At 43.6% G+C, this 26,323-nt stretch overlaps 1 protein-coding gene across 20 annotated transcripts in view; it reads left to right on the top strand.

Moving 5' to 3' along the window:
- Nucleotides 1-11,351, top strand: part of TACC1 (transforming acidic coiled-coil containing protein 1) — a 112,122-nt gene extending 100,771 nt beyond the window's left edge. For 11 of the 20 annotated variants that reach the window (XM_021075690.1, XM_021075693.1, XM_021075678.1 and 8 more), the window contains 3 exons: nucleotides 490-596; nucleotides 4,565-4,685; nucleotides 6,056-6,263. In XM_021075690.1, coding sequence (XP_020931349.1) covers nucleotides 490-596; nucleotides 4,565-4,685; nucleotides 6,056-6,124 — 297 coding nt within the window. In that variant the 3' untranslated portion in view covers nucleotides 6,125-6,263. Of the gene's footprint in view, nucleotides 1-489; nucleotides 597-4,564; nucleotides 4,686-6,055 lie in introns of all 20 variants that reach the window. The other 9 variants (XM_021075692.1, XM_021075694.1, XM_021075696.1 and 6 more) reach the window with 3 other exon arrangements.

Here is a 26,323-nt window from a genome sequence, read left to right as displayed (position 1 = left end):
TCTCCTTGGTGCTGTCACCTTGCTAGGGGCAGGGGTGCTCCAGGGGTGTGGGTGGCCTTTAATCAGGGAGTTGAGTTCCCTGTTGTCCTTGTATCTTCTGTTCCTGTGGAGCTGGAGATCCCCACCCCCTGCCCTTCCCTTTTCTTTCTGTGGTGGTTCGGGCATCTGGCCCCCTGGGTGGCATGTCCTGGTCATTCCTCCCCTGGGTCAGGCCAGTGAGCCCTGGACACAGCCAGAATGTGGGACTGAGTGTAAGAACCGCGTGACCCTCAGTCCTTAGGAGAATTCTAGAAATGTCCCTTTTATTGATTCAGAAATATCCCTTTTCCTGATTCGCCCAATGAATATTAGGAAAAGTGAAAGGGAGTCTGGCCGTAGCAGTGAAAAATTCAGGCTGCGTATTCTAGAAGAAAGTAAGTGTAAAATTTCCAAATGACCTTTTTTTTTTTTTCCTTCATTTTTTCATTTTAAACTGTCGCTTGGGAGCAGAATGAAGAAGCCTTGAAAAAATGTGCTCAGGATTACTTAGCCAGAGTTAAACAAGAGGAGCAGCGGTACCAGGCCCTGAAAATCCATGCGGAAGAAAAACTAGACAAGTAAGAGCCTGTGCATGAGAATATTATTTGCCGTGATGTCCTTGGGAGATGGACAGAGGCAGTGTTTCAAAACTCCAGATTGCATTTGCATGTGTGCGTGCACACGTGCGTGTATGTGTGTTTTGCTTTGTTTTTCTTTTTACCGCTACATCTGGCCCAGGGTCTAATTGGAGCCACAGCTGGTGGCCTGCACAGCAGCCACTCGAGTGTGGGATCCAAGCTACATCTGTGACCTACACCACAGCTCGCAGCAATGCCGGATCCTTAACCCACTGAGTGAGGCCAGGGATCCAACCCACATCCTCACGGACACTATGTCGGGTCCTTAACCCACTGAGCCGCAATGGGAACTCCTGTTTTATTTTTGAATAGGTAGAATGGTCACATAGTTCACAAGACTAAAAAGATATAGTCTCTCCCTCCCACCCCATCTCCCTTCCACTGAGTTCCCGCTTCTTTCCTCACCCCAGATCATCATCATTCTATCATCCTCCCAGACATACTTTTTCCTTCTTTTTCCTCCCAGTTTGGTGAGCTATAGTTGACGAGTGACCTTGTGTAAGTTTAAGGTGTGCAACTCCTTGATTTGATACGCACAGCACCGTCCAGCACCTTAGTGTTAGCTAATGGTCATCTCGTCACATAATTACCATTTTTAAAAATGTGGTGAGAATGTTTTTTTTTTTTTTTTTTTTTTTTTATGCAGGCGATAGCATACCCTTGCTTTTTTCATTTAGCAGTGTATTTTGGAAATTCTTTTCATGTCAACCCATGAAGAGCTTCCTTATTTTTTTTTTTAACAGCCACATGATATTCCATTGTTGGAATATTTCCTTCATCTACCAGTCCCTTCCTGCTGGACATGTAGGTTATTTGGAACCTTCTGCTGCAGACAGCTCTGCAATAAGTAACCTTGTACGATTATCACTTGGAAGTGTTGGGTGAGATCTCTGTGGTAGAAGGATCTGCAAAAAGTTCCCTGGGCCAGGGGTGGAACCTACGTTATAGCAGTGACAATGCCGGGTCCTTAACTCACTGAGCCACCAGGGAACTCCTTGACTCCTTGTTAGACTTTTATTACTTTACAGCCCTACACAATGTATGAGAGCGACTCTTGTCCCTACAACTTTGCCAACAGATCACATTTTTGTTTTTTGGCAGTTCTAACCAATGAAAGATGGTAATTCCATTTAGTTGGGACTTTTTTATTTTTTGGCAAGCAGCAGCATTTTTTTTCAATTATTTATTTATTTATTTTCAATTTATTTTTTATTTTTATTTATTCAATGTAATTTGGATTCATGTTTATCTTATGATTGAAATTAAATGTATTTAGTGGCCATCTACACATCTGTTTGCTTTACTGTGAATGACTGTTCTTCATCTGGTTTTCTATTGTGAGTTTATATATTTTAAATATAAATGTATTAAGGATGGCAGCCTTTTGTGATATAAGTTGTGAATAATTCTTCCCATTTGTTATTTATCTTTAGGCTCCTCCGCTCATAGTGGTTTTTTTTTTTTTCCTTTTTTAAAAGTTTTATTGGAGTATAGTTGATTTACAATGCTGTGATTATTTCTGCTGCACAACAGAGTGACTCAGCTACACATATACACACATCCATTTTTTTTCAGATTCTTTTCCCATTTAGGTTATCACAGAATATTAGGTGAAGTTCTCTGTGCTATGCAGCAGGTCCCCCTTGATCATCCATTCCATATACAGTAATGGGCATGTGCCAGTCCTAAACCCCCAGTCCATCCCTCACCCCCTCCTTTCCTCTTTGGTAACCATAGTTTGTTTTCGAAGCTTATGAGTATATTTCTGTTTTATAAATAAGTTCATTTTATCATTTTTTAATTTTTTAATTTTTTATTTTTTTTATTTCCACAATACATTATTTTTTTTCTACTGTCCAGCATGGTGACCCAGTTACACATACATGTATACATTCTTTTTTCTCACATTATCATGCTCCATCATAAGTGACTAGACACAGTATCATTTTTTTAGATTCTGCATATAAGTGATCTCATATGATGTTTGTCTTTCACTGTCTGACTTAGTGTGATAATCTCTAGTTCCATCCATGTTGCTGCAAATGGAGTTGTTTCATTCTTTCTCATGGCTGAGTAGTATTCCATTCTGTATATGTACCATATCTTTATCCATTCATCTGTTGGACATTTAGGTTGCTTCCATGTCTTGGCTGTTGTGAATAGTGCTGCAATGAACAGTGGGGTGAATGTATCTTTTTGGATGATGGTTTTCTCTGGGCATATACCCAGGAGTCTGCCCATAATGTTTTTTGATATGCAGAAAGTCTCTTTCGTATAGTGAAATTTATCAATCATTTCTTTTATAGCTTTACAATTTCCTGTCATCACAACAAAGAGCTTCTCTCTGCTGAATGTAAAACATTCTCTCATGCTTTCCCTCTAGTACTTTTAGGGTTTAATTTTTTAATCCTTAAATCTGATACATTTGGAATTATCCTGGGGAATAAAGAATGTAAGAAGGATGCCTCCAACTTTATTTTTTAACTAAAAAGTAATACATACTTGTATATTTTGCCATCTTCCTGTTTGCAAAGCCTTTTAAGTCCCCACTTTCCCGTTCTCACTTCCAAATGTTTATCGTGTGTCCTTCTGGTCTTTTCTGTGAGCCTTTGCATGTACTACCCAACATGGCTTCTTCTTCTTCTTTTTTTTTTTTTTCTTTTTTTTTAAGGGCCATACCTGCAGTATATGGAGGTTCGGGGCTAGGGGTTGAATGAGAGCTACAGCTGCCAGCCTATGCTTCAGCCACAGCAACGTCAGATCTGAGCTGTGTCTGTGACCTACACCACAGCTCACAGCAACACCGGATCCTTAACCCACTGAGTGAGGCCAGGGATAGAACCCACATCGTCATGGATACTGGTTGGATTTGTTTCTGCTGCGCCACAGTGGGAAATCCCTGGACTTTTACATATGTATACATGTACATATATATACACACGTGTGTGTGTGGAGTCATATAATACAAGTTTCCGTTTTCATTTAATTGTATATCGTGGCCTTTTTTCATGTCAGAACTTCTCGCTCAGTCTGATTACCTTCATCAGCTGTAGACTGTTCCATTCCTTTAATTGATAGGTTTAGACAGTTTCACACCCTTTCTGTTGCAAACAGTGCTTTCGTGAATGTCACTGTGCACTCGCCATGGTGCCAGGGGAGCGTGCTGCTGAGGGTAGGTTACTGAGACCGAGCTGCTGTGTCAGGACGTATGCCTCATAAGCTGTAATAGTTCCTGTGGGCATCACCCTCCACAAAGCAGGCTGTGCGTTTTCATTCCCCCATCAGCACATGAGCCTGTCTCCTTGCATCTTGGCCAACACAGAACAAGATCATCCTTGTTCATCTTTGTGAATCTGATACATTTTAAAAGTACATTTTAATTTGCATGCCTCTGCTTACTAGTGAGTGTTTAGCATCCTTTCACCCACTAACTGGCTATTTATTAACTGACGTTTATGGTTTTTTTAGGAGTTTTAGGGTAGTTTTTTGGCCACCGGGTGTCATATGGAGTTCCTGGGCCAGGGATCCCATCTAAGCCGCAGTTTCAACCTCCGCTGCAGTTGCAGCAACGCTGAATCATTTTGACCCACTGTGCCAGGCTGGGGATCAAACCTGCATCCTGGCACTGCAGAGATGCCTCCAATCCCATTGCACTGCAGTGGGAACTCCATATTTACAGTTTTAAGTTTTTCCTTTTGCATCTTATTAGTAAAATCATGTGTAGGTCTCTGCTTCATAGATGACGATGGCCCATATCCTGATTTAAGTTGAATTACATAGCTCGGCAATTCCTGTCTTTCCTCTGTCATGAAGTCTGTGTCTCACAGACATCAGCAATTAGCATCCTGGCTCTTGAGCTGTGACTGACGACCGACCATGTGCTTTTTGCCCCTTCATTCCATCACCAGAGCCAATGAAGAGATTGCTCAGGTTCGAACAAAAGCCAAGGCTGAGAGCGCTGCTCTGCATGCGGGGCTCCGGAAAGAGCAGATGAAGGTGGAGTCCCTGGAGAGGGCCCTGCAGCAGAAGGTAAGAGGGGCGAAGTGTGACCACCACAGCGATCTCTGGTTCTCCTTGGCTGCGGCTCCCTTTTTGTGGGTCTGGAGGAAGGGCGCTTATCCCTTCACTCGGATACTTTGGTCCAGCTCCTTTGGGAACTGACTCAGGTGGAGACAGACAAGATGAAGCATTAAACCCAAGAGCTTATCAGTGGCCCTCCTACAGGCAGAGTGCAGAAGAAGCTGCGTTAACCCAAGGTCTGTAGAGCAAATGTTTAGTTAGGGTCTGAAGCTACCTTTCTTCTTTTCTTTCTTTCTTTCTTTTTTTTTTTTTTTTTGTCTTTTTGCCTTGTCTAGGGCCGCTCCCACGGCATATGGAGGTTCCTAGGCTAGGGGTCGAATTGGAGCTGTAGCTGCCAGCCTACACCAGAGCCACAGCAACGCAGGATCCGAGCCACGTCTGCAACCTACACCACAGCTCACGGCAACACCGGATCCTTAACCCACTAAGCAAGGCCAGGGATCGAATCCGCAACCTCATGGTTCCTAGTGGGATTCATTAACCACTGCGCCACGATGGGAGCTCCTCTTTTCATTTTTTATGTAATATGTGAACCTGTCTCCCCCCTTATTGCAATCGTACCCTCCAGGGGCTCTTTCAGAACATCTGAAGTGTACTTGGTTGTCCAGCTGGGAGATGCTATGGGCCTCTAGTGGGCGGAGGCCAGAAATGTTGCTAATAAACATCCCACAGTGCACGGGACAGCTCCACAGCCAAGACCGAGCCACCCACATGTCAGCAGTGCTGTGGCTGGGAAACTGCTAGATAAGTAAAAATCAGTGTTGATAACGATCTCTATCTCTCGCTCCTCAGCGGTTCTTAGACCTCATTTTGTGTGTGCCTCTAGGGCTTTTCTTACTATGTCTCCAGTCATGTTCTGTGGCATCCATTCAGCCGGGGCAGGGTCTTTTATCGTGGGGTCTGATAAACTCCTAAGACAGTGTTCTCTGAATTACTCCAACTCCAGAATCCCAAGTCCCTGGAGATGCTGATGGATAGAATGAGGCCCAGATAGTTGTGTTTTTCACAAATAGCCCCATGCAATTCCTATGCTAACAAGAAAATTTGAGAACTAAGAGTTTTGAGGACAGACTTGAAAGGGGATACCCTCACCCCCTGCTCAACTTAAGCATAACTTTGTGAACATGTGACCGTTGTCCCGGGAAGAAGGTATGGAGCTTGCCTTTAAAGGGCTGGTGATGGAGAAAAGGTAAGGACCACTGAGTCCAGGATGCCTTGGTAGAGTTCAGCCTTGGGACTTGGGACCCTTTGACCGTGATCCTCTCTCTAATCCTTTCTCTCAGGACACAAACCATGTAGTCACATCCCTTGCCTTTCAGAACCAAGAAATCGAAGAACTGACGAAAATCTGTGATGAGCTGATTGCAAAGCTGGGAAAGACAGACTGAGTACCCCGGTTAGCTCAGCAGATCTGCATTTGGCTGCTTCTCTCGTGACCATGATTATCTTGCCTTATCCAGGAATAATTGCCCCTTTGCAGAGAAGAGAAAAAAAAGAAAAAAAAAAAAAAAAAAAAACTTCACGAAAGCACATGCCTACTGCTGCCTGTCCCGCTTTGCTTTTGAAGCAACAGCCCGGAGGGAGCTCTGGAGTTTGCACAACCACCAAAGGAGGGGCTCGCCTGGCCATCCCGTCTCGGTTAGACGGGCTGCCAAGGCCACTGGGAGTTCTCCATCTTTAGTTGGATTTAAAGTTGTCTTTACTTTCCCCAAGTGCATTCAGTTTATGAGTTTGTGGCCACCTTTGGGACCCTCTCCTGTCCACCACCTGATTTTTTTTTTAATTCATCTTTTAAATTTCATTCTCAGTATGAGTGGTTTTATTTGAGGAGATAAATTGGCTTCTTGTTACTTCCAGCTTATAGGCAAGAAGGGACTCTGATACCCATTTATGCACACGCTCACACACACATACAAGCAAGCTCTCACACAGGTGCACACACTCACGCGCATACACACGCTCACGCGCACACGCTCACACATACACATATATGCTCTCACACAGGCGCACATGCTCTCTCTCTCTCTCACACACACACACGTGTTTATTTGTGCTGCTGGGTCTTCTCCCCTAAAGCATAGTCAGATAAGACCATCTCTAGAGAAAAGCGTGTTTCCATAAATGTAAAACCCTATTTTGAAACAGAGTCCTGGCTCAGAAGGCTAACTTCAGAATTTGGGGGTTGGAGCTGTGAGGCCCTGAGACTTGGTACCTGGTGTGACTTGTCACCTCAGACTCAGGTGACATGTTGAGGGAGCCTGTTGGCCCACATGTCCTGTCACCCCAGTACTGGGACGCTCCTCAGCCTGGATGTGTAGCCCCTTTGGGGTTAGACGGCCAAGCCAGAGTGACTGGCTTTCTGGACCGTGGTTCCCTCACAGCTGGGGTCTGGCAAGTCTGTCCTGGAGCCATCTGTCTCCTTTTGTTGCTACAAAATCAACATTCACTCTCTCTTTATATTTCTATTTGAAATAGGCAAAGAAAACCTCCTCATTTAAGGTTTAGATGGATCTGTCTTATGACCCCACTAGCAATTATGAGGTGAAGCAATGGTTGGATTTTTGCAAATGTGATGCATTATTCTTCAGGTTTTAGTTTTTTGGGTTTTTTTTCTTTTCAAAGGCCAAAAAAAAAAAAAAAAAAAAATCCTTTCAAACTCAGTAGAATTTGTAACAAAAACAGGCAGGAAAAAATTCATGTGAACCACTCCAAAAATTGGCACATTTTGAATATTTTTAAGCCAAGGCTATTTGAGTACTGAGGAAGGTGGGTGCAGTGAGCAGCAACCCCACCCCCTACCAAACCAAATTCTTCTAGCTGTTCTCAGACTCCCATTCAGAGTGGCGGGGACCCTTGACCCCGGAATGGAGATTTCCCGTCTACCCAGTGTACCCTCCCATTTGACAGGCAAAACCAAATCCACGCAGGTGTTTTCAAGCACTCTTTTGTCTTAATCCGAACACCCTGACCGTCTTCATGGTGATAAGCGCTATCTTCGGTACACGTAAGTTCTCGTACTTTTCTCGTGAACTATTGCATGATCCACCTTCAGCAATGACCTGTGCCTAGTGGAGACCCTCCGTAGCTCTTTAAAGGTGACCTTTTTTCTTTAGCCTGTGCTATTCACACGGGTGCAATCTTTAGCCCCAGGGAGGTCAGTAAAGTCTTTTGAAGCCAGAAGTCCCGTTTTTTTTCCCCCTATATGCATTTATCCTAATTGGTGCTTAGGCTGTATTTTAAAGCCTGTTGTCTTAACATTTTATATGAGGAAAAAAAAAAAAGAACCACAGACATGTTCTGTGTTTGGAGAAGTGACTTGACAATCATTTGGGCCTTGAAAGCAGTCCCCATGGCTTGATTACGAATGCCGTCATAGGGATCTTGGAGGAACAGGTGTCTCCCGGTGGGGTCACCAGCGGCCTCTTTAAACCCTAGAGAAACTTAACTTGGCGTTTTGCAGGGGGGGAAAAAAAAAAAAAACGTTGCTAAACCTTTTCGCTGCTGGGTTTTGGTGACATAATCCACGTGTTTTCTATTTCTCTGTTGGACGCATGAAAGGCTTATAGTGGTCTCTGTTACAAACCCTTAGTCCCGTTTTTAGGCTTCTTGTGTATTGAAAAAAGTAGCTGTGTGTTGAAACACAAGGTGATGACAATCCTTCCTGAGCACACTGGTGCGACGAGACCCCTGATAAAACTAGAATAAACAGAATAAAGTTGCGGCACAAGGAAAATGAAAAGGCCCACATTAAGTAAGTCGTTGCCACTGGCCCCTCAGCCATGACCATTACAAGGAAATGATTCTCCTCCTAATTTAATGTGCGGATATCCTCCAACAAGAAGAAAAATGTAGCTTATACAGCTGGCACATCAAGAGAGTATACTAGGCAGAAAGAAGTATGTTTATTTTAAAAAATAATAAGGGAAAAAAACCTTATTGCTCTGGAGTGTAAGAACATAGCTTCCAGTTTTGCTTCAAAACATGGGCAGGCCAAATTACTCATGACTTGGGCAGTAATACACCCAGTGACAGACATGAAGGAGGGTGAGGAAGCTGCTGGCCTGGGTGGTGGTTTAGGAGCTGAAAGTGGTCTTGTCAGGGCTCTGAATCCAGAGCCATGACTCTTAAGTTTTTGACTTTGCCAAAGTGTAGCTAGAACATCTTTACCTAAAACTGTTTTAATCAGGGAGTTCCCATTGTGGCTCATTGGGTTAAGAACCTGACTAGTATCCAAGAGGATGTAGGTTCGATCCCTGACCTTGCTCAGTGGGTTAAGAATCTGGTGTTGCCGTGGCTGTGGCGTAGGCCTGGCAGCTGCAGCTCCGATTCACACCCTGGCCTGGGAACTTCCATATGCTGCAGGTGCAGCCATAAAATTGTTTTTTAAAGACCAAAAAAAAAAAAAAAAAAAGTTTTAATCAGAAGATTTAATGTAAGATGGACAAACTGCAGTTTGTCCCTTGGTCAGCCAGTCATTGACAGTCAAGCCACCCCAAATTTAATTTATTTGGAGACGCTTCTAGCAGGTGGTGGGTGACCTGCCCAAACCTTCTGTAAGACCGTTCTGGCAACACTGAGAAACCCAATTGGCTGGCGTGGATTCTGGCATCTTCAGGTCCAGCCCAAGTTAGGAAGTGAGGAGCACCTGAGGGTAAATAAAACCCTGAGGACCTGGTAGCCTTCCAGAATGATCCAGAACCCAGGGGAAGACTGACGATTCCTTTTGGGGGTCTGACTTCAGTTGACTCTTTCTTCAGCCAGTTGCCCTTTCTTGCCTGTTCCACGCTTTCTGCAGCTCTCACACACATACTTAGCTATTTTTTAGGTAGCTTCGAATTCGTGCTAATGACACCCTGGGAGGGTCAAGTGCCGCAAATGTTCCTGGGCTGCCTCTGTGCAGCCGGAGTGAAGCACTCCTTTGGACAAAAGGCAACAGAGGACCTGGTGGCTTTGACCCTCCGAGTGGAATTGTAAAGAGCAGGAAGTTAGGTCTGTGTGCATGAGCTGGGAGCATTCAGCACATTTTTTTTTTTTTTTTTAAAGTGGAGTAGAGACTCTAAATTTCCCCTTTCTTTTCGTTTTGTTTTGTTTTTTTTTTTTGCTGCAGTGGGGAGCCCTCTCCATCATGAACTGTCCACAGCTGCTATCTCTTCTTTGTAGTTTTGAGACCGGGCAAGCTTGCTCGCAGACTCAGATGGTTTCTCACTGTATCCTCTTGTTGGGAAGAGAGAAATTCGGTGTGGAAGGAGAAAATGATTCAGGCAAAGCATTTGTAAGGCAGAGATGTAAATATTTTGAAGAATTTAGAAGATAGCAGATTATTATTTGCTTATAAAAGAACAGCTATAATCTGGGCGTCCCAGAATGTCAAGCCAAAGGTCTAGAAAGTCATCTTCTTCAAAGATTTTAATAAGGAAGTATTCTCAGGAGACTTCTGTCCAAAAAAGTGTTTGGCTGGCCTCCAGGTTCCCGTGATTTTTAAGGAAGCAATTTATCACTTAAACCTTGAGTCTCCCATGTAGTAAAGGCAGAGGAATGGATGTAATAGATGCTTCTAAGGATCTCCTGTGGAAGGTGATGGGAACAGCCTTTCCAGGGAAGATCACTCCTAGTGTCCAGAGCTAGCATTCTGGAGACTAAAGATTGCACTTTTCCTAGTTTTTCGTCCAAATGCAATCCCATTTCTGTGCCTCTTAGCATGCAGTTAGATTCCAACAAACAAGATTCCTAAGGAATGACTATTAACTATAACGTGGTTACAGCTATCACACACAAACACACACACACACACACACACACACACACCCTTGTTATAATTGTACTTCAGAGATGCTGCGTGTGATGCTGGCCCATGGCAGCCTGTCTGATGCTGTAACTCAGTTGGTGGAGGCCAGGCCTGGAGCTGAAGTGTGGCCTGAACCTTCCCCATATCCATTCGTCACTTTAGAACTGTAAAGACGCCACTTTCTCCTCCTTTGCCCCTTAGTGGTATCTGAAACATGCTCCCCAAAGCAATTTCCTAGTCACATTGTTAACCAGTACTCTACGAATAATTTTCAAGTGGGCATACAAAAACGTGAAATGGGAAACCACCATTCATCCCATCCGCCCCCATAACCCCGCCGTCACCCCATCCTCCACCCCCATCCCAATGCAGGGCAACCTGCAGGTTACACACCCTCAGCCTCAGCCCTGGTCCTTCCTGGCAGTGGGACAGGATCCAGACCTTTCCTTTAAACCTCAGAGGTAGCAGCAACCTTTTTGGTGTTGATTTTAGCAAGTGTGTGTTTGCCAGTAGAGACCCATGTGTACTAACGTGCCAATGAGTAAATGTTGACTAATTGCACATCTGCTTCCACTGTGTCCCCACGGGCGCTGTGAGGCTCGTGAGCAGCCTCTTCCGGGGGAATGTAACGCTGCATTGACTACTGCTATCAGGATTGTGTTGTGTGGAATAATCATCTACATAAATTTTATATGCACAAGTAATTTCCCTTTTATATGTCAGGTAAATATTTGTAAAAGTTATACTCACACAAATGAAATTATTATAATGATTACTAATATATTTTTTCCATGTTTCATTGCCTGAATAAAAACTGTTTACCACTGTTAGATGTGACAGTCTACAGGCTTTTTTTTTTTTTTTTCTTTTCCTGGTTATATGTCATTTTACCCCAAATGTGAAGATTCATGACAGACTTGCTTTTCTGAGTGCTGTAGCTTAGTCTAAAAATAGAAAAGATGACATTTCCACTCTAGTCATTTTGTGGGATTTTATGCATTTGGTTGGGTGTGCAATTAAAAACAAACTTTGGAATTCAGACTTTCCACATAAATTTTCATGCCTTTGCATCAAGTATTTAATTGGGTGCTTCTTGGTTTTGTACGCAGACTGCTTGTCTGCCCTGGTATATTTCAAGTCATAAGGACCTAAGTCACCCTGGCTTTCTGACTTTTAAAGATTTCAGGATCAGCCAGAATTGTGGAAACATTTCAGCACGGCCCACAGAAAATAGTTGACGTTTTCTGTTTCTTCTAGGTTAATACCAGGAAAAATTTTTTCAGTTCTAGTCAGGCCAACTCTCCCTTTAAAGGGGTAGGAGACAGGGCTCAAGGTGTTGTGAAAAAGGTAAATTGGAGTTCCCATCGTGGCGCAGTGGTTAACTAATCCGACTGGGAACCATGAGGTTGAGGGTTCGATCCCTGCCCTTGCTCAGGGGGGTAACGATCCGGCATTGCCGTGAGCTGTGGTGTAGGTTGCAGACGTGGCTCGGATCCCGCGTTGCTGTGGCTCTGGCGTAGGCCGCTGGCTACAGCTCCAATTAGACCCCTAGCCTGGGAACCTCCATATGCTGTGGGAGCGGCCCTAGACAAAGCAAAAAGACAAAAAAAAAAAAGGTAAATTAAGAGGCCAGTTAATGTGTTCCCTTGTGGCACAGTGGGTTAAGGATCTGGCATTGCCACTGCAGTGGCTCAGGTTGCTGCTGTGGCATGGGTTTGATCCCTGGTACGGGAACATTTGAATGCTGATGGCGCAGCCAGAAAAAAGAAAAGGCCAGTTAAGGCTCCATTTGCAACTTACGTGGGGACCCACTAAGGAAGCTCAAGCAGTGTCACTAACCCACATCATAAAACACAGCAGCCTGTAAAGTTTCTAAAAAGAATAATTCTAACGAGGGGGTTCCTGAACTGCCTGGAGGGAATCCTGTAAAACGGCTGAAGGAGGTGGGCACGGCATTTCATCAATTACGTACATTAATAAATCACATACTTGATGTAAATTAAAAGAAAATAAAGCAGGAGATGGAGTGCATTGCACAAATTAAGGGTAAACATTGCTTCATGAAATCTGTTTAGATATAAGTAAGTGTGCTAGGGCTAGGGAGAGAGTAACGGGACAAAGTAGGTGAGTAAATATTCAGTCCCCCTAGGGGATTGTAAGTAGAGGAGAAAATATGGGAGACTCGTGTAAGCTACCGATCACTCTACAAAGCAGGCTTGCTTAGCAACAAAACCATGCAACAGAAGCATGAGACACGCCCCAAAACAATACCAAAAAAATGGTAAAAGACTGACATTCTGTCCAATGAGGTAAGTAAATTCATGATTTCTAGGACATGCTCCTCTGTGCACACTCAAAACAAAAATACAGGGAAAGGTGACATACTGAAACCTGAGCTGATGTGCCGTTTTTTTAGTAGGTTACTGCCTTTTTGCTCAATTCCATAGCGTCATGACACTCCCGGTTTGATCACGAAGGAGCAAGAAAACTCTGCTCCCCACAACATGGAGGAGGAACTGATGATAGAAACCTGAGGTCTGTTCAAGAATGAGGAAGAGGAGTTCCTGTTGTGGCTCAGTAGTTAATGAATCCAACTAGAAACCATGAGGTTGCAGGTTTGATCCCTGGCCTTGCTCAGTGGGTTAAGGGTCCGGTGCTGCCGTGAACTGTGGTGTAGGTCGCAGATGCAGCTCAGATCTGGTGTAGGCTGGCGGCTACAGCTCCGATTTGACCCCTGGCCTGGGAACCTCCATATGCCGAGGGAGCGGCCCTAAAAAAGACAAAGAAGACAAAAAAAAGAATGAGGAAGAAAGTGGTCTGCCTGCCTGCTTGTAAATCTCACAGGTGTCCTATGCTGATAAACTCTCTCCCTACCTGTCACTCTTCTCACCGAATTCTTTCTGCACCAGGACAGAAGACTGTGCTTTACAACGTCCCCAAATGCGTTCTGTAGTTTCACTAGGTCATGACAAAAAATTAACTTCTTAGAGTTCCTGTTGTGGCTCAGTGGGTTAAGAACCCAGCACAGAGTCTGTGAGGATGTGGGTTTAATCCCTGGTGCCGCTCAGTGGGTTAAGGATCCAGGGTTGCCACAAGCTGAAGGCTGGGGTCTCGGTGTTGCTGTGGCTGTAGCATAGACCTGCAGCTGCAGCCTCGGTCCTGGAGCTTCCATATGCCTCAAGTGTGGCCCTAAAAAGAAAAAAAAAATTAACTTCTTGCTGAGATGGGTGGTCAAAGTATGAAAAAGATCTAGTCAACATAAGTCACTATGATTGAAGAAATGAGGCCCAGAGAGAGCAGTGGTATGGCCAAGATTGCATAGCTTGTATGTTAATGAACATTGCTGCCTCATTCAAAATGGGCAACGAAATTAATTGCCATTTAGTCCTTTTGGAGTGCTTTAAACTCAAATTCTCCCAGGTTTGGATAGTAAGATGTTTATATCATTTTCTAAGTTTGTGGGCATTTAAGAACAAATCAAGGAGTTCCCGCTGTGGCACGATAAGTTAAGGTCCTGGTGTTGCCACAGCTGCGGCTGAGATTCTGTCCCTGGCCTAGGAACATCTATGGATGCGGCCATTAAAAAAAAAAAAAATCAAACCAAAAGCCTTTTTCCTGCATTCATTCATTCATTTACCAAATACTGCATTTGCAGAGTTAAAGTTAAACAGGCAAAAGTTTCTGAGGCTAGTTAGCTAAAGAGAAATATTTTCAAGTGAAAAGGACACTTCATTTAAACATAAATAATACACTAGTCGTCTTAATTAAACGACTCTGTCGCAGAAACTAAAAAACACTTCACGTCAATCAGCTAGGAAAGTGACTGGCCTGTGAACTCAGGTCTCTGCTCTCGAATCCCATTCTTAAGGCCACTCCATGCATACATACATCTTTGGAATATGTTCCTCAGCAGGGCCAAGGAAGAACTTTTCATTCGCTGAATGAATTTTCTCGCTCTCAAGTGGGAATATTTCAGTGCATATCAGAGACGCTGTTATATAACCACATCACCAAAGCTCAGGAGCGTTAAGAACATGAAATCTAGTCAGATATGCACAATTCCTTACCGTTTTGGAAAGAACCCTTAAGGGAAATCAGAGCTCCAATTCTTTCAACCATCCTGGTTTGCAGAAAGAGCTTTGGCATGAAGGCTGAGACATGGTGTCTAGCCCCGGTTTTGGTCAACTGCCTTGGACAGGCCCTTAACACCCTCGTCTGGACTGCAAATGCTAGAAGGCCCCTTTCTGTGATTTGTGATTTACCAAGTCTGCCCAAAGTGCTAACTATAAAGCAGCAGTCCCCCAGCTTTTCTTTCAAAATCATTATGAACATAGAGAACAGACTTGTGGTTGCCAGGGAAGGAGAGAGTGGGATGAATGGGGAATTTGGGGTTGGTAGATGCAAACTATTACATTTAGAATGGATAAGCAATGAGGCCCTACTATACAGCACAGGGAACTATATTAATCTCTTGGGATAGAACATGATGGGAGATAATATAAGAAAAGGAACGTATAGGTAGGCAAGACTGGATGGGTCACTTTGCTGCACAGCAGAAGTTGGCACAACATTGTAAACCAACTATAATTTTTTTTAAAAAAATGAGGGGTTTCCATTGTGTCTTAGAGGTAAGGAACCTGACTAGTGTCCACGAGGTTGCAGGTTTGATTCCTAGCCTCGCTCAGTGGGTAATGGATCTGGCATTGCTGTGAGCTGTGGTGTAGGTTGAAGATGCAGCTCCAGTCCAACCCCTAGCCTGGGAATTTCCATACGCTGGGTGTGTGGCCCTAAAAAAAAAAAAAAAGAAAAGAAACTGAAAACACCTGTCTTGAGATGTCCTGACAGTAATGGACTTGCCACAAGATAGGCAACAGGACTTTTGCTTGGACCACCGTGGCTGCAGCATTCAGAGAGGTGAACCCCAACCCATATCACTCAGAAAGGGAAGCGACCTGGACCCAAGCCCAGACCGACATCCATAAGAGCTCATGCTCTCATTTTCTCTGGTGACAGCTGCTCTCTGGACCTCAGTTTTATCCGCAGGATGAAGAAGCTGTGTTCTATCTAGCCTCTGAAGCCTCTCCTAGAGTGAGAATGTCATCATGTGACCTGGCTCAGCCCAGATTCTTGGACAGCAATACCGTAGAAATGAATATTGCTTCCACACGCCTCTAAGACCAATGAGCTTTTTATTAAAAGCGATAGCTTGGGGAGTTCCCATTGTGGCTTGTTGGTAACAAACCTGTCTAGTATCCATGAGGACAGGAGTTCGATCCCTGGCCTTGCTCAGTGGGTTAAGGATCTGGTGTTGCCATGAGCTATAATGTAGGTCGCAGACACAGCTCAGATCCTGCATTGCTGTGGCTGTGGTGTAGGCCGGAAGCTGTAGCTCCAATTCGACCCCTCGCCTGGGAACCTCCATATGCCAAGGGTGCATATGAGCAAAAGACTAAATAAATAAATGTGTGATCACTTGTATACAAGGGAGAAGGTAAGGGGAAAAGGTGACAGCCCCTGGAGCAGAGGGGCAAGTTGCTTTTATAACAGAAGGGAGGGCTGGTCTCTGATAATTTCCAGAAATTGTCGAACTTCTTTGATCTGCAGCAAGTAGCTCCATGGTGGCTGTCAGGATTAGGTAGTGCTTCTGTGAGAGAGAAGACATGCATGAGAATTTTCTGCAAGAAAGCTCAAGGACAGATAGATACAGTTAAAGTTTATAGTTGAGCTTCTTGTCTTGTGACAACTAGATATACTTGTTAGTGTAATAGAGATAAAGTTAATCTATTTTTTTTCTGGCTTTTTGGTTTTTTTTTTTTTTTTTTTTCAGGTCTTTTTTTGCCTTTTCTAGGGCCGCTCCTGCGGCATATGGAGGTTCCCAGACTAGGGGTCAAATTGGAGCTACAGCCGCCAGCCTACGCCAGAGACACAGCAACTCGGGATCTGAGCTGAGTCTGCAACCTACACCACAGCTCACGGCAACGCCAGATCCTTAACCCACTGAGCAGGGCAAGGGATCAAACCTGCAACCTCATGGTTCCCAGTCAGATTCGTCAACCACTGCGCCACGACGGGAACTCCTGGGGGGTTTTTTTGGTCACACCTGCAGCATATGGAAGTTCCCAGGCCAGGGATTAAATATGAGCCATAGCTGTGACCTAAAACACAGTTTGTGGCAACACCAGATCCCTAACCCAATGAGCGAGGCCAGAGTTGGAACCCGAATCCTCATGGATACTAGTTGAGATTGTTACCACTGAGCCACAACAGGAACTCCATATCATAGGATGCTGAATATAGTTCCCTGAGCTTTGCAGTAGGACCTTGTTGTTTTATCCATCCTAGATATAATAGTCTGCTGCTGCTGATCCCAAATTCCCAATCGCAAAAAGACGTTTTTGTTCCAGACACCCAACATGATAGCATAATGAGCAAATTTGATGCATTCCAGCATAATCACAACATTGTACTAACTCCAAGAGTCTTGGAGTTCCCTGGTGGCTCAGTGGGTTAAGGATCCAACATTGTCATTGCTGTCGCACAGGTTTGATCCCTGGCCCCTGGAACTCCCACATGCCAAAAGTGAGGCAAAAAAAAAAAAAAAAAAAAAAAAAAATCTTTGAGTCCTGGCAGACCAGTCCAGGCCTGGTGGTGATGTACCATGAGAACATGCTTTCTATTTCACCAAAAAAACTGGAACTGACTGCAATGTCTCCCATGAAATCCTGATTTTTTTTTCTGACACATTTTTTTCTTTCTCCCTTTCAATTGATCTTTGTAACATCACCAATTTGGGGCAAAAATAAGATGTCTAAAATACGTTTTCATTTCCTGCATCCGTTTCCAGGGCAAATGTAAGTAAATGGCCACTGGGGGGCTCCACTCCCAAAGACTTAGAGTCAGCATTTCAGGCCACTGGTTTTCAAACTGCAGATGAAAACCCACTTTATTTATTTATTTGTCTTTTTAGGGCTGCACCTGCACTGGCATATGGAAGTTTCCAGGCTAGGGGTCATATTGGAGCTGCAGCTGCCAGCCTACGCCACAGCGCAAGGCAACACCAGATCCTTAACCCTCTGAACGAGGCCAAGAATCAAACACGCATCCTCATCCTCATGCATCAGGTTCATTACCTCTGAGCCACAATGAAAACTCCTCAAAGCCCACTTTAGAGGATGTGGATTAGAAAGGGACAGAAAAGAGTATTTGTAAGAGTAAACAGTGGAGGAAAGTATTATTTCAAGGAAATTTTATTTAATTTACATGTATATGTGTGTCCTGGGTTGCAACTTTAACTGTCTTAGGTTGGAGGCCCGAAAAGTCCAAAAAAAAGGGGTTTTAAAAGTTTGAAAGAGAGAGCTCCCTCGTGGCTTAGTGGGTAAAGGATCTGATGTTGTCACTGCTGTGGTGCGGGTTCAGTCTCTGGCCTGAGAACTTCCACATGCCATGGGCATGGCCAAAAAAAAAGTTTGAAAGTCACTAACTTTATTTTTTAATTTATTTTTCTTTTTATGGCTGTACCCAAGGCATATGGAAGTTCCCAGGCTAGGGGTCTAACTGGAGCTGTAGCTAATAGCCTAAGCCACAGTCACAGCAATGCCAGATCTGAGCCACATCTGAGATCCACAACACAGCGGCAACACCGGATCCTTAACCCACTGAGGGAGGCCAGGGATTGAACCTGAATCCTCATAGATAGTAGTCGGGCTCTTAAACCCACTGGGCCACAATGGGAACTCTGAAAGTCACCAACTTTAGGTTGTGGGGAGGGGGGTGAATCAGTCAAAAGTTTTATGGGTGGCAAAAATAACTTCCCATGACAGTATCCATCTTTTAAAAGTAAGTTACAGAGTTCAAGCACTTAATAACCAACAACCACAATTATGGTAACTAAAGAAATAAAAACTTTAGCACAAAAATGTGAAGCTGCATTCAGAAACTAGGACATAAAATATATTCCTTTTTAAGGCTCAATTGAGACGGAAAGAAGAAAAGAGGAAGTTAGCAGGGAAGCATATGAAGAATAAAATCCCCTGAACCCAAAACTACTCTAAAAAATAAAGCGTGTTAAAAAATAAATAAAAGCAAAAGTCTTCTTTCCTTCCCCAAACCTCCCCTTCCGTCACTCCACCCTGTGGGAAGAGAGGGTGAGAGCTACTTATGTTCAAAAGCCGCATTTCTGTTTTGCGACCACTGCTTAAAAAAACGAACTTGACTCATATCTGAAAAAAATGAAACCTCTCTGTTAGAATTCTCCTTGACTGTACGTAACTCTCTTTGTACAGCTCAATTCTAAACAAGAAATGTTTGTATCTGCAGTCACCAAGATGTCATGTAAAGCTTTTTTTTTTTTTTTTTTTTTTTTTAATGGCTGCATCCAAGGCATGAAAATTCCTGGGCCAGGGATTGAATCTGAGCCGCAGCTGCAGCAACACCAGATGCGTTAACCCAATGTGCCGGGCTGGGGATCAAACCCCTGCCTCTGCAGCAACCGAGCTGTTGCACACAGATTCTTAACCCACTGCACCACAGCGGGAACTCCTCATGTAAATCTTCCCTAGATGGGTGTGATTTGCTATTATCACTCAAGCCATTCACCAGCCCTTGGTCCCCATGCGCAGTTAAGTTCCAAGGTGACCACGTATTTTCAGAAGTGTGATGAAAATCTGAAGTTAAATCCTAGAGTTGAATTAAGGAAATAAACATAAAGAGAAGAGAGGAAGGGTCTCTACAATGTCACATGGGTAGACATCAGAGGACTCCAGAGGTCTGGGAAAATAATTGGTCACTTGGAATATTTGTTGAAATAACCACAGCCTTCTCTAAACATCTTCAACTTATTTTGGAATAATTGCAGATGTTCAGGAAAGTGGCAAGGATTCTGTAAACTTATTTTCCTTCTTTTGTGGTTTGCCCTCTACCCCAGCCTTCCCTGTCTCCCTGCTCACTGCCCGGGGCTTCCAGAAGTTGGAGTTTTATTGAGCGTTTACCCTGTGCCGAGTCCCAGGGAGGTGCTGATGGGAGCAGCTTTGCTCATGTTTTCCTCCCTCTTCTTTCCACGGGTGGAAAACAATGCTTCAGCATTATTGTATGTGGGTGGTATGTGGCACAAAGGGACAAGGAAGGACCATGAGCTCGTCACCTCAACTCAGGACCAAGCATCACTGTGGCCATCACTAAGCCGTGGTGTCATTTCCCAGTGAGATGTAACGCCTTATATTTTTTTAAAGCTGCGAAGCCATATGTGATAATCTGCCTTAGTTGAAAGAAAGGCCCCCTTCCTCCTTTTCTTGCCCACATGTCTATGGAGAGAGCCAGAGTCAAGTTGAAGAAGAGAGCTTCATGGAAGACCTGGGCTGACAGCAGGGCTCCCACAGTCACTGTGATACCCAGACGTCCCTCCACACCTGCAAAATACCAAGAGGCGGACTCACTCTATGACTCCACGTTCTTTTTAAAACCGAGTCTGTGTTAAGACAGTCTATCTTTTTTTTTTTTTTTTTTTTGGTTGCACTCTTGGCGTGCAGAAGATCCCGAGACAGGGATGGAAACTGAGCCACAGCAGTGATAGTGATAATGCTGGATTCTTACCCACTAGGCCACCAGGGAAATCCATAGGAAGTCTATCATTTAAATGTGTCTTTATAGGAGTTCCCATCCCATTTTGGTTCAGTGGGTAAAGAACCCGACAGTATCCATGAAGATGCGGGTTCGCTCCCTGACCTCACTCTGGGGGTTAACGACCCCGAATTGCCATGAGCCGCAGCGTAGTTCCCTGAAGAGGCTCAGATCCGATGTTGCTGTGGCTGTGATGTAGGCTGGCAGCTGTAGCTCTGGGAACTTCCGTATGCCATGATGTGACCCTAAAAAGAAAAAATAAAATAAAAATGTGTCTTTACAGAGAAAGACAAATATCATATGATACCACTTATATGTGGAATCTAAAAAAAAATGATACAAATGAACTTATTACAAAACAGAAATAGACTCACAGACACAGAAAACACATTTAAGATGACTAAAGGGGAAAAGGCTGTGGGGAGGAGGGTAAATTGGGAAGTTAGGTTTAACAGATACACACTACTACATATAAAATAGATAAATGAGGACCTCCTGTATATATATATATATATACAGGAGATTATATTCACTATCTTGTAATAACTGAGAGTGCCTGTCATGGCGCAGTGGAAACGAATCTGACTAGGAACCATGAGGTTTGGGGTTCGATCCCTGGCCTCGCTCAGTGAGTTAAGGATCTGGTGTTGCTGTGAGCTGTGGTGTAGGTCACAGATGAGGCTTGGATTCTGCGTTGCTGTAGCTCTGGTGTAGGCCGGCAGCTGTAGCTTCGATTGGACCCCTAACCTGGGAACCTCCATATGCCCCGTGTGTGGCCCTAAAAAAAAAAAAAAAAAAAAAAAAAAAGCAAAAAAAAAAAAATCTTGTAATAACCTACAATGGAAAAGAATACCAATATTAATAAAAGACTATTAACTGACACATAACCGAATCATTTTGCTGTACACTAGAAACATTGCCAATCAACTATTCTTTAATAAAAAATTAATTTAGAAAAATTAATAAATGTGTCTTTAAAAACTTGAGCTCTTTTGCAATTTCTGTCCAGGTTTTCCTCCTGTCCCAGAAAGATTCTCTTGACACAGGTCTTCTCCTAATTCATTCGGTTGTAGCCCTGCGTTGAGAGATGCTGCTTTTCATGGGATTCTGGTTTGAATGTTCCCCTCCACATGAACATTTCCCTGAGCCTTAAATGAAAACAGAGGCACAAAGAGAGAGAGAAATGGAATTATGAACCCCGAAGCAAAAATACAGCTGTACCTTTGTGTGGGTGACTTCAATAACTGTTCGTGGCCTTGGTCCTCAGGGAGGGGACGGGTTCAGTTGGCTGGAGGCAAAGGCTTTTGTATTAGGAGACAATGCGGTGGGGGTGGGGGTGGGGAGCAAGGCAGGCAGCATCTGGAAGCTCCTGCTGGGGCCTTTTCAATTTTGTAGGTGGATCAAATTCTGGGCCTCTGTGTTTTTAGACACTGATAAGCCAATTTCCTAATTCTGGTCTATGAAATTGACCAGTGCCCATGTAATATATGTCTGAGATAGTTCAACAGCTTTTCTAGCTCATCTGGAGAAGGTATCTAACAATGTGATTCTAGTCCCATTTTCTTTTCTTTCTTTCTTTTCTTTTTTTTGCTTTTTAGGGCAGCACCCATGGCATTTGGAGATTCCCAGGGCTAGGGGTCCAGTCGGAGCTATAGCTGCCAGCCTATGCCACAGCCACAGCAACGCAGGATCTGAGCTGCTTCTGTGACCTACGACGCTGCAGCTTGTAGCAATACCAGCCCACTGAACAAGGCCAGGGATTGAACCTGAATCTTCACCAGAACTATGTCAAGTTCTTAACCCACTGAGCCACAGTGGGAACTCACACAGTTGGTTAGCATAGTCTATTTTTTTTTTTTTTTTTTTTTGGCTGCACCCACAGCATGCAGAAGTTCTCAGACCAGGGATTGAACCCACACTGCAGCAGTGACCCCAGCCACTGCAGTGACAACTCCAGATCCTTAACTTACTGCACCACAAGGGAACTCCAGCATAGACTATTTAGACTTATTTATAATTCCATTTTGTTCTGAAAAGCATGTAAAGAAATTTACAGGCAGGCTATTAAAATCATCAGGATCACTTAAGATTTCAGTTAAGAGTGGTGATGACAAAGACTTTGGTTGATGCAACTGGGACTGGTCACTCCCACCCCACCCACATGACAAGCTTGGCCAAGCCCACCCCGTCCTCCTGTCATCACTACAGATTGACTCTTTCCAAAACAATTCAGCAAATTGCTCTCCTAAAATGTCTCCCTTCCATCTCTATCCATGTGTTATTTAATTCCACAAACATTTGAACATTTACTGCATGAGAAAGACTAGATTGAAGGTTCTACAAATAAGACAGGATTCTTGCTCTTGAGTACTAGGATCTAATTCACAAGTCTGCAAAACATGGCCTGGGGCCCAATCCTGCCTACTGCCTGTGTTTCGTAAGGTCCTCAAGCTAAGAATATTTTTTACTTTTTTTTTTTTTTTGGTCTTTTTAGGGCTGCACCCACAGCATATGGAGCTTTCCAGGCTAGGGGTCCAATCAGAGCTGCAGCTGCCGGCCTATGCCACAGCCACAGCAATGCCAGATCCGAGCCGAGTCTGTGACCTACACCACAGCTCACGGCAACGCCAGATCCTGAACCCACTGAGCAAGGCCAGGGGTCAAACCCAAATATGCATGGATGTTAGTCAGGTTAACTATTGCTGCACCACCACGGAAACTCCATTTTTACATTTTTTAATGGGTGAAAAAATCAAAAGACATATTTTATGTCGTGCGAAAATTGTATTAAATTCATATTTCAGTGTCTATAAAGTTTCACTCTTACGTGGTCAAACCCAACCATTTATGTGATGCCTGTAATGCTTCCCAGATACCAGAGAGGAGTTAAGTAGTTGGATGGAGACCTTTTAATCCTCAAGGGTCTATATTATTAAATATCTGGTCCTTTCCCCAAAAAACTTTTGCCAACCTCTGTTATACTATTCAACGAGTCTACCACGTTCTTTCTTGGCTCTTGGCTCTTGGCTCTACTGTCCTCCATTCTCCAAGTTCCTATCCTAATGGACTTTACAGTGAAGAGGGAGACCCATTGTATCATAGGTCCAGTATGGTCACTGCTGTGGCACGGGTTCGATCCCTGGCCCGGGAACTCCTTCATGTTGCAGGCTTGGCCAAAAACAAAAACAAAAACCCAATTGTGTGTGAACTAGATAATAACAATAATCACTAGTGCTTAGTGCGTCCTATGGGCCAAGCACTACTCTAAGTGTTGTGTATGCATTAACCCACTTCACCTTAACAATAACCCTATGAAGTGTCTGAAGTGTCCAAAGAATTTTTAGAAGAGGGTTTAACCTTGACTTTCGTATAAATATGTAAAAGGAACACATGATGAAGATGTAATTAAACTCTAATGAGGGAACCAGTAAAATACGGTAAGTGGTTCCAAGGTGAACACATAGAGCCTGGACATATAAAGAGAATAAGGAATTCTGAAATAAATGTAGAAAGACATGCAAAATAGGCGTAGCCTCAAGGTGATAAGCAGATGCATTCTCTCTGACAGACACATTTCTATGCACAGGGGTCATTTTCATTAGCATCTGTTTTCTACAATGTACAGAGTTGAAAGGAACTCGAAAGTGAAAGATGGAGCGGACAGAGGTGGGGAAGCTGATCTGGGGACTCACAAAGCTTTTTTCTGCCTGTTTCAGTCTTTCACAGGGTGTCCATAAGATTTTGCAGGTTGAAGATACCTTTGATGACATCATGTGACTAGATGTATATTTTGGATTGAAGAAGTTTATTTTAAAATATTACCATAAAGGAGGTTTATTTCACCAGTGAAATATGATAGTAGTCCATTATAATTTCCACTTAGAGAAGGGATGGGAAATGAAACTGGAAAAGAAAGAAGAAATTGAATCATACTATGACTTACCCTTATAAAGAAGAGATAGGAATTAAAATGTGAAGTTAAAAAACTTTAGTAACTTTTAACTTGGTAATCAATATAGTAAAATTATATAACATTTGAAGGTTTAAATTATAATTAATAATCCTGCTGTATAGCACAGGAATTGTATCCAGTTTCTTGTGATAGAACATGATGGAAGATAATATGAGAAAAAGAATCATTCTGCTATACAGGAGAAATTGACACAGCATTGTAAATCAACTATAATTTTAAAATTTAAAATAAATAATAATAACAATATTTAAATTATAATGAATAATTACTTATTCAACAGTAGATGGTAAAAAATAGTCTAATATTACCCTGTTGCAGACTTTTCAAAAAATTTTTTTCTTTTTAAGGCCACGCGTGGGCATCCTCACAGAGATCCTTAACCCGCTGAGCCAAAATGGGAGCACTACCTATGCATTTACAGACACAGTAAACGCCCCCACAGGAAATACATGGAGTCCAAAATTTACAGTCCCCCCAAATGCAGACTTGGTTAATGAACTGACTGGGGTGAGTTGGCGCCCCTTGCTGGCCAGGCATTTCAGAGGTCCTGCTGTACCATCTGATGCCCTCCCATGGTTGGGCACCAACCCAGTGACTTAACCATCAGTAGGGTTGCTCTCCTGTCCTGGGGTTCGCTAGCCCTCCAGGATCGGAGCTGCAACTTCAGGCACCTCCACTTAGACAGTGCCAGGGAGATGGGCAAGCGGAACACTCAGGCTGAGAGTGTCCTTCTGTCTTCTGAGGTTGTGTTCCCCCCCTTATAATCCTCTCCTTCCCCGAGAAAATAGGAAACTGGCTCCAGCACAACCATGTGGATGGACATAAGGCTACTTCAAAACGGTTAGAATAAGCAAATATCACATTGTGTGTATATCATCACAATTAAAAAAAAATAAAATAAAGAGTTCTTGTTGTGGCTCAGTGGTAAGGAACCCGACTAGTATCCATGAGGTCACAGGTTTAATCCCTGGCCTTGCTCAGTGGGTTAAGGATCTGGCATTGCTGAAAGCTCTGGTATAGTTCACAGACATGGCTCAGGTTTGGTGTCGATGAGGCTGTGGCATAGGCTGGCGGCTGCAGCTCCGATTCTACCCGGAGCTTGGGAACCTCCATATGCTACAGGTGGGGTCCTAAAAAGCAAAACAAAACAAAAAACCCCCAAAACCAAAAAAAAAAAAAAACCCACCAAAAAAACAGCTTACCTTTTCTAACTTATAGAAGAAAAAGAAAAGATGTCTTTAAGTTTCAAAGAGAAATTGCTTGATTTTTTTTTTTTTTTTTTTTTTTTTTTTTTTTTTTTGGAGGGAGGGTGTTCTCTTTTCTTTTTCAGCTGCATCCACAGCATTCGAAACTTCCCTGGGCTGGGGATAGAACCCATGCCTCAGTAGCAACCCAAGGTATCACAGAGACAATGCCGGATCCTTAACCACTGCACCACAGCAGGAATTCCTGGTTTGTCTTTTTAACTGAAATATAGTTGACTTACAAAACTGAGTTAGTTGAGAAAAAGTGGCTTGTTATTTTGATCTATAAGAATGCCTCCCCCTGGAGTTGTGAACCAGTCCCTTTGGCCCCTCATGGTGCCCTGAAAAAGGGACATGTTCTGAGATGGAGAGATAGAGTCTGTATAAGGTAAATGGCACCAAATTGACAAGATTTCAATGGCAATATTGGAAGAAAAGAGGAGGAGTGGTTACTTTGTGGGTGATTAAGTTTGTGGCTGAGGAAGAGAATGTAATTTGCCTGCTTTTCTGGTTGTGACTGCCAGGCTCCTGTACATCTCATAATTAGAAAGCTACTCCCTCTTTGCTTTGTCTTGGGCCTGGTCCTCTGCAAATCTATAAGCCTGACTTGTGAGTCCTGAGGCCCCTTCTCAGGACAGCCCTGGCCTCTGCTGACTGCAGTGTGTGAACAGGGATGGCTCCCTGTTCCTGACCTGGGCTGGCTTCCCTCATCCTTGTGGGCACAGCTTTGGCTGCATCCCAGGGGGGAGAAATAACCCTGAGAAATGGAAATTCCAGAAAGCTGGGGACATATTTTCAAGAACAGTAGACTTAGTTTGAATTTGAGAAATGGGGAAGTGGGTGAGTGAGAGAGAGTCAAGCTGTGGTAAGTAAAGGGAACAGGAGAGGAATCAATCTGACTGGCCGGTTGAAAGAAGTTGCCTCCAAATGTGAAAATAATTTGCAGAGGAATGTTTACCCAAAAACTAAT

The sequence above is a fragment of the Sus scrofa genome, chromosome 15 (genome assembly GCF_000003025.6).
Source record: "Sus scrofa isolate TJ Tabasco breed Duroc chromosome 15, Sscrofa11.1, whole genome shotgun sequence".
Taxonomy (NCBI): domain Eukaryota; kingdom Metazoa; phylum Chordata; class Mammalia; order Artiodactyla; family Suidae; genus Sus; species Sus scrofa.
This window is presented reverse-complemented; position numbering and strand designations above follow the sequence as displayed.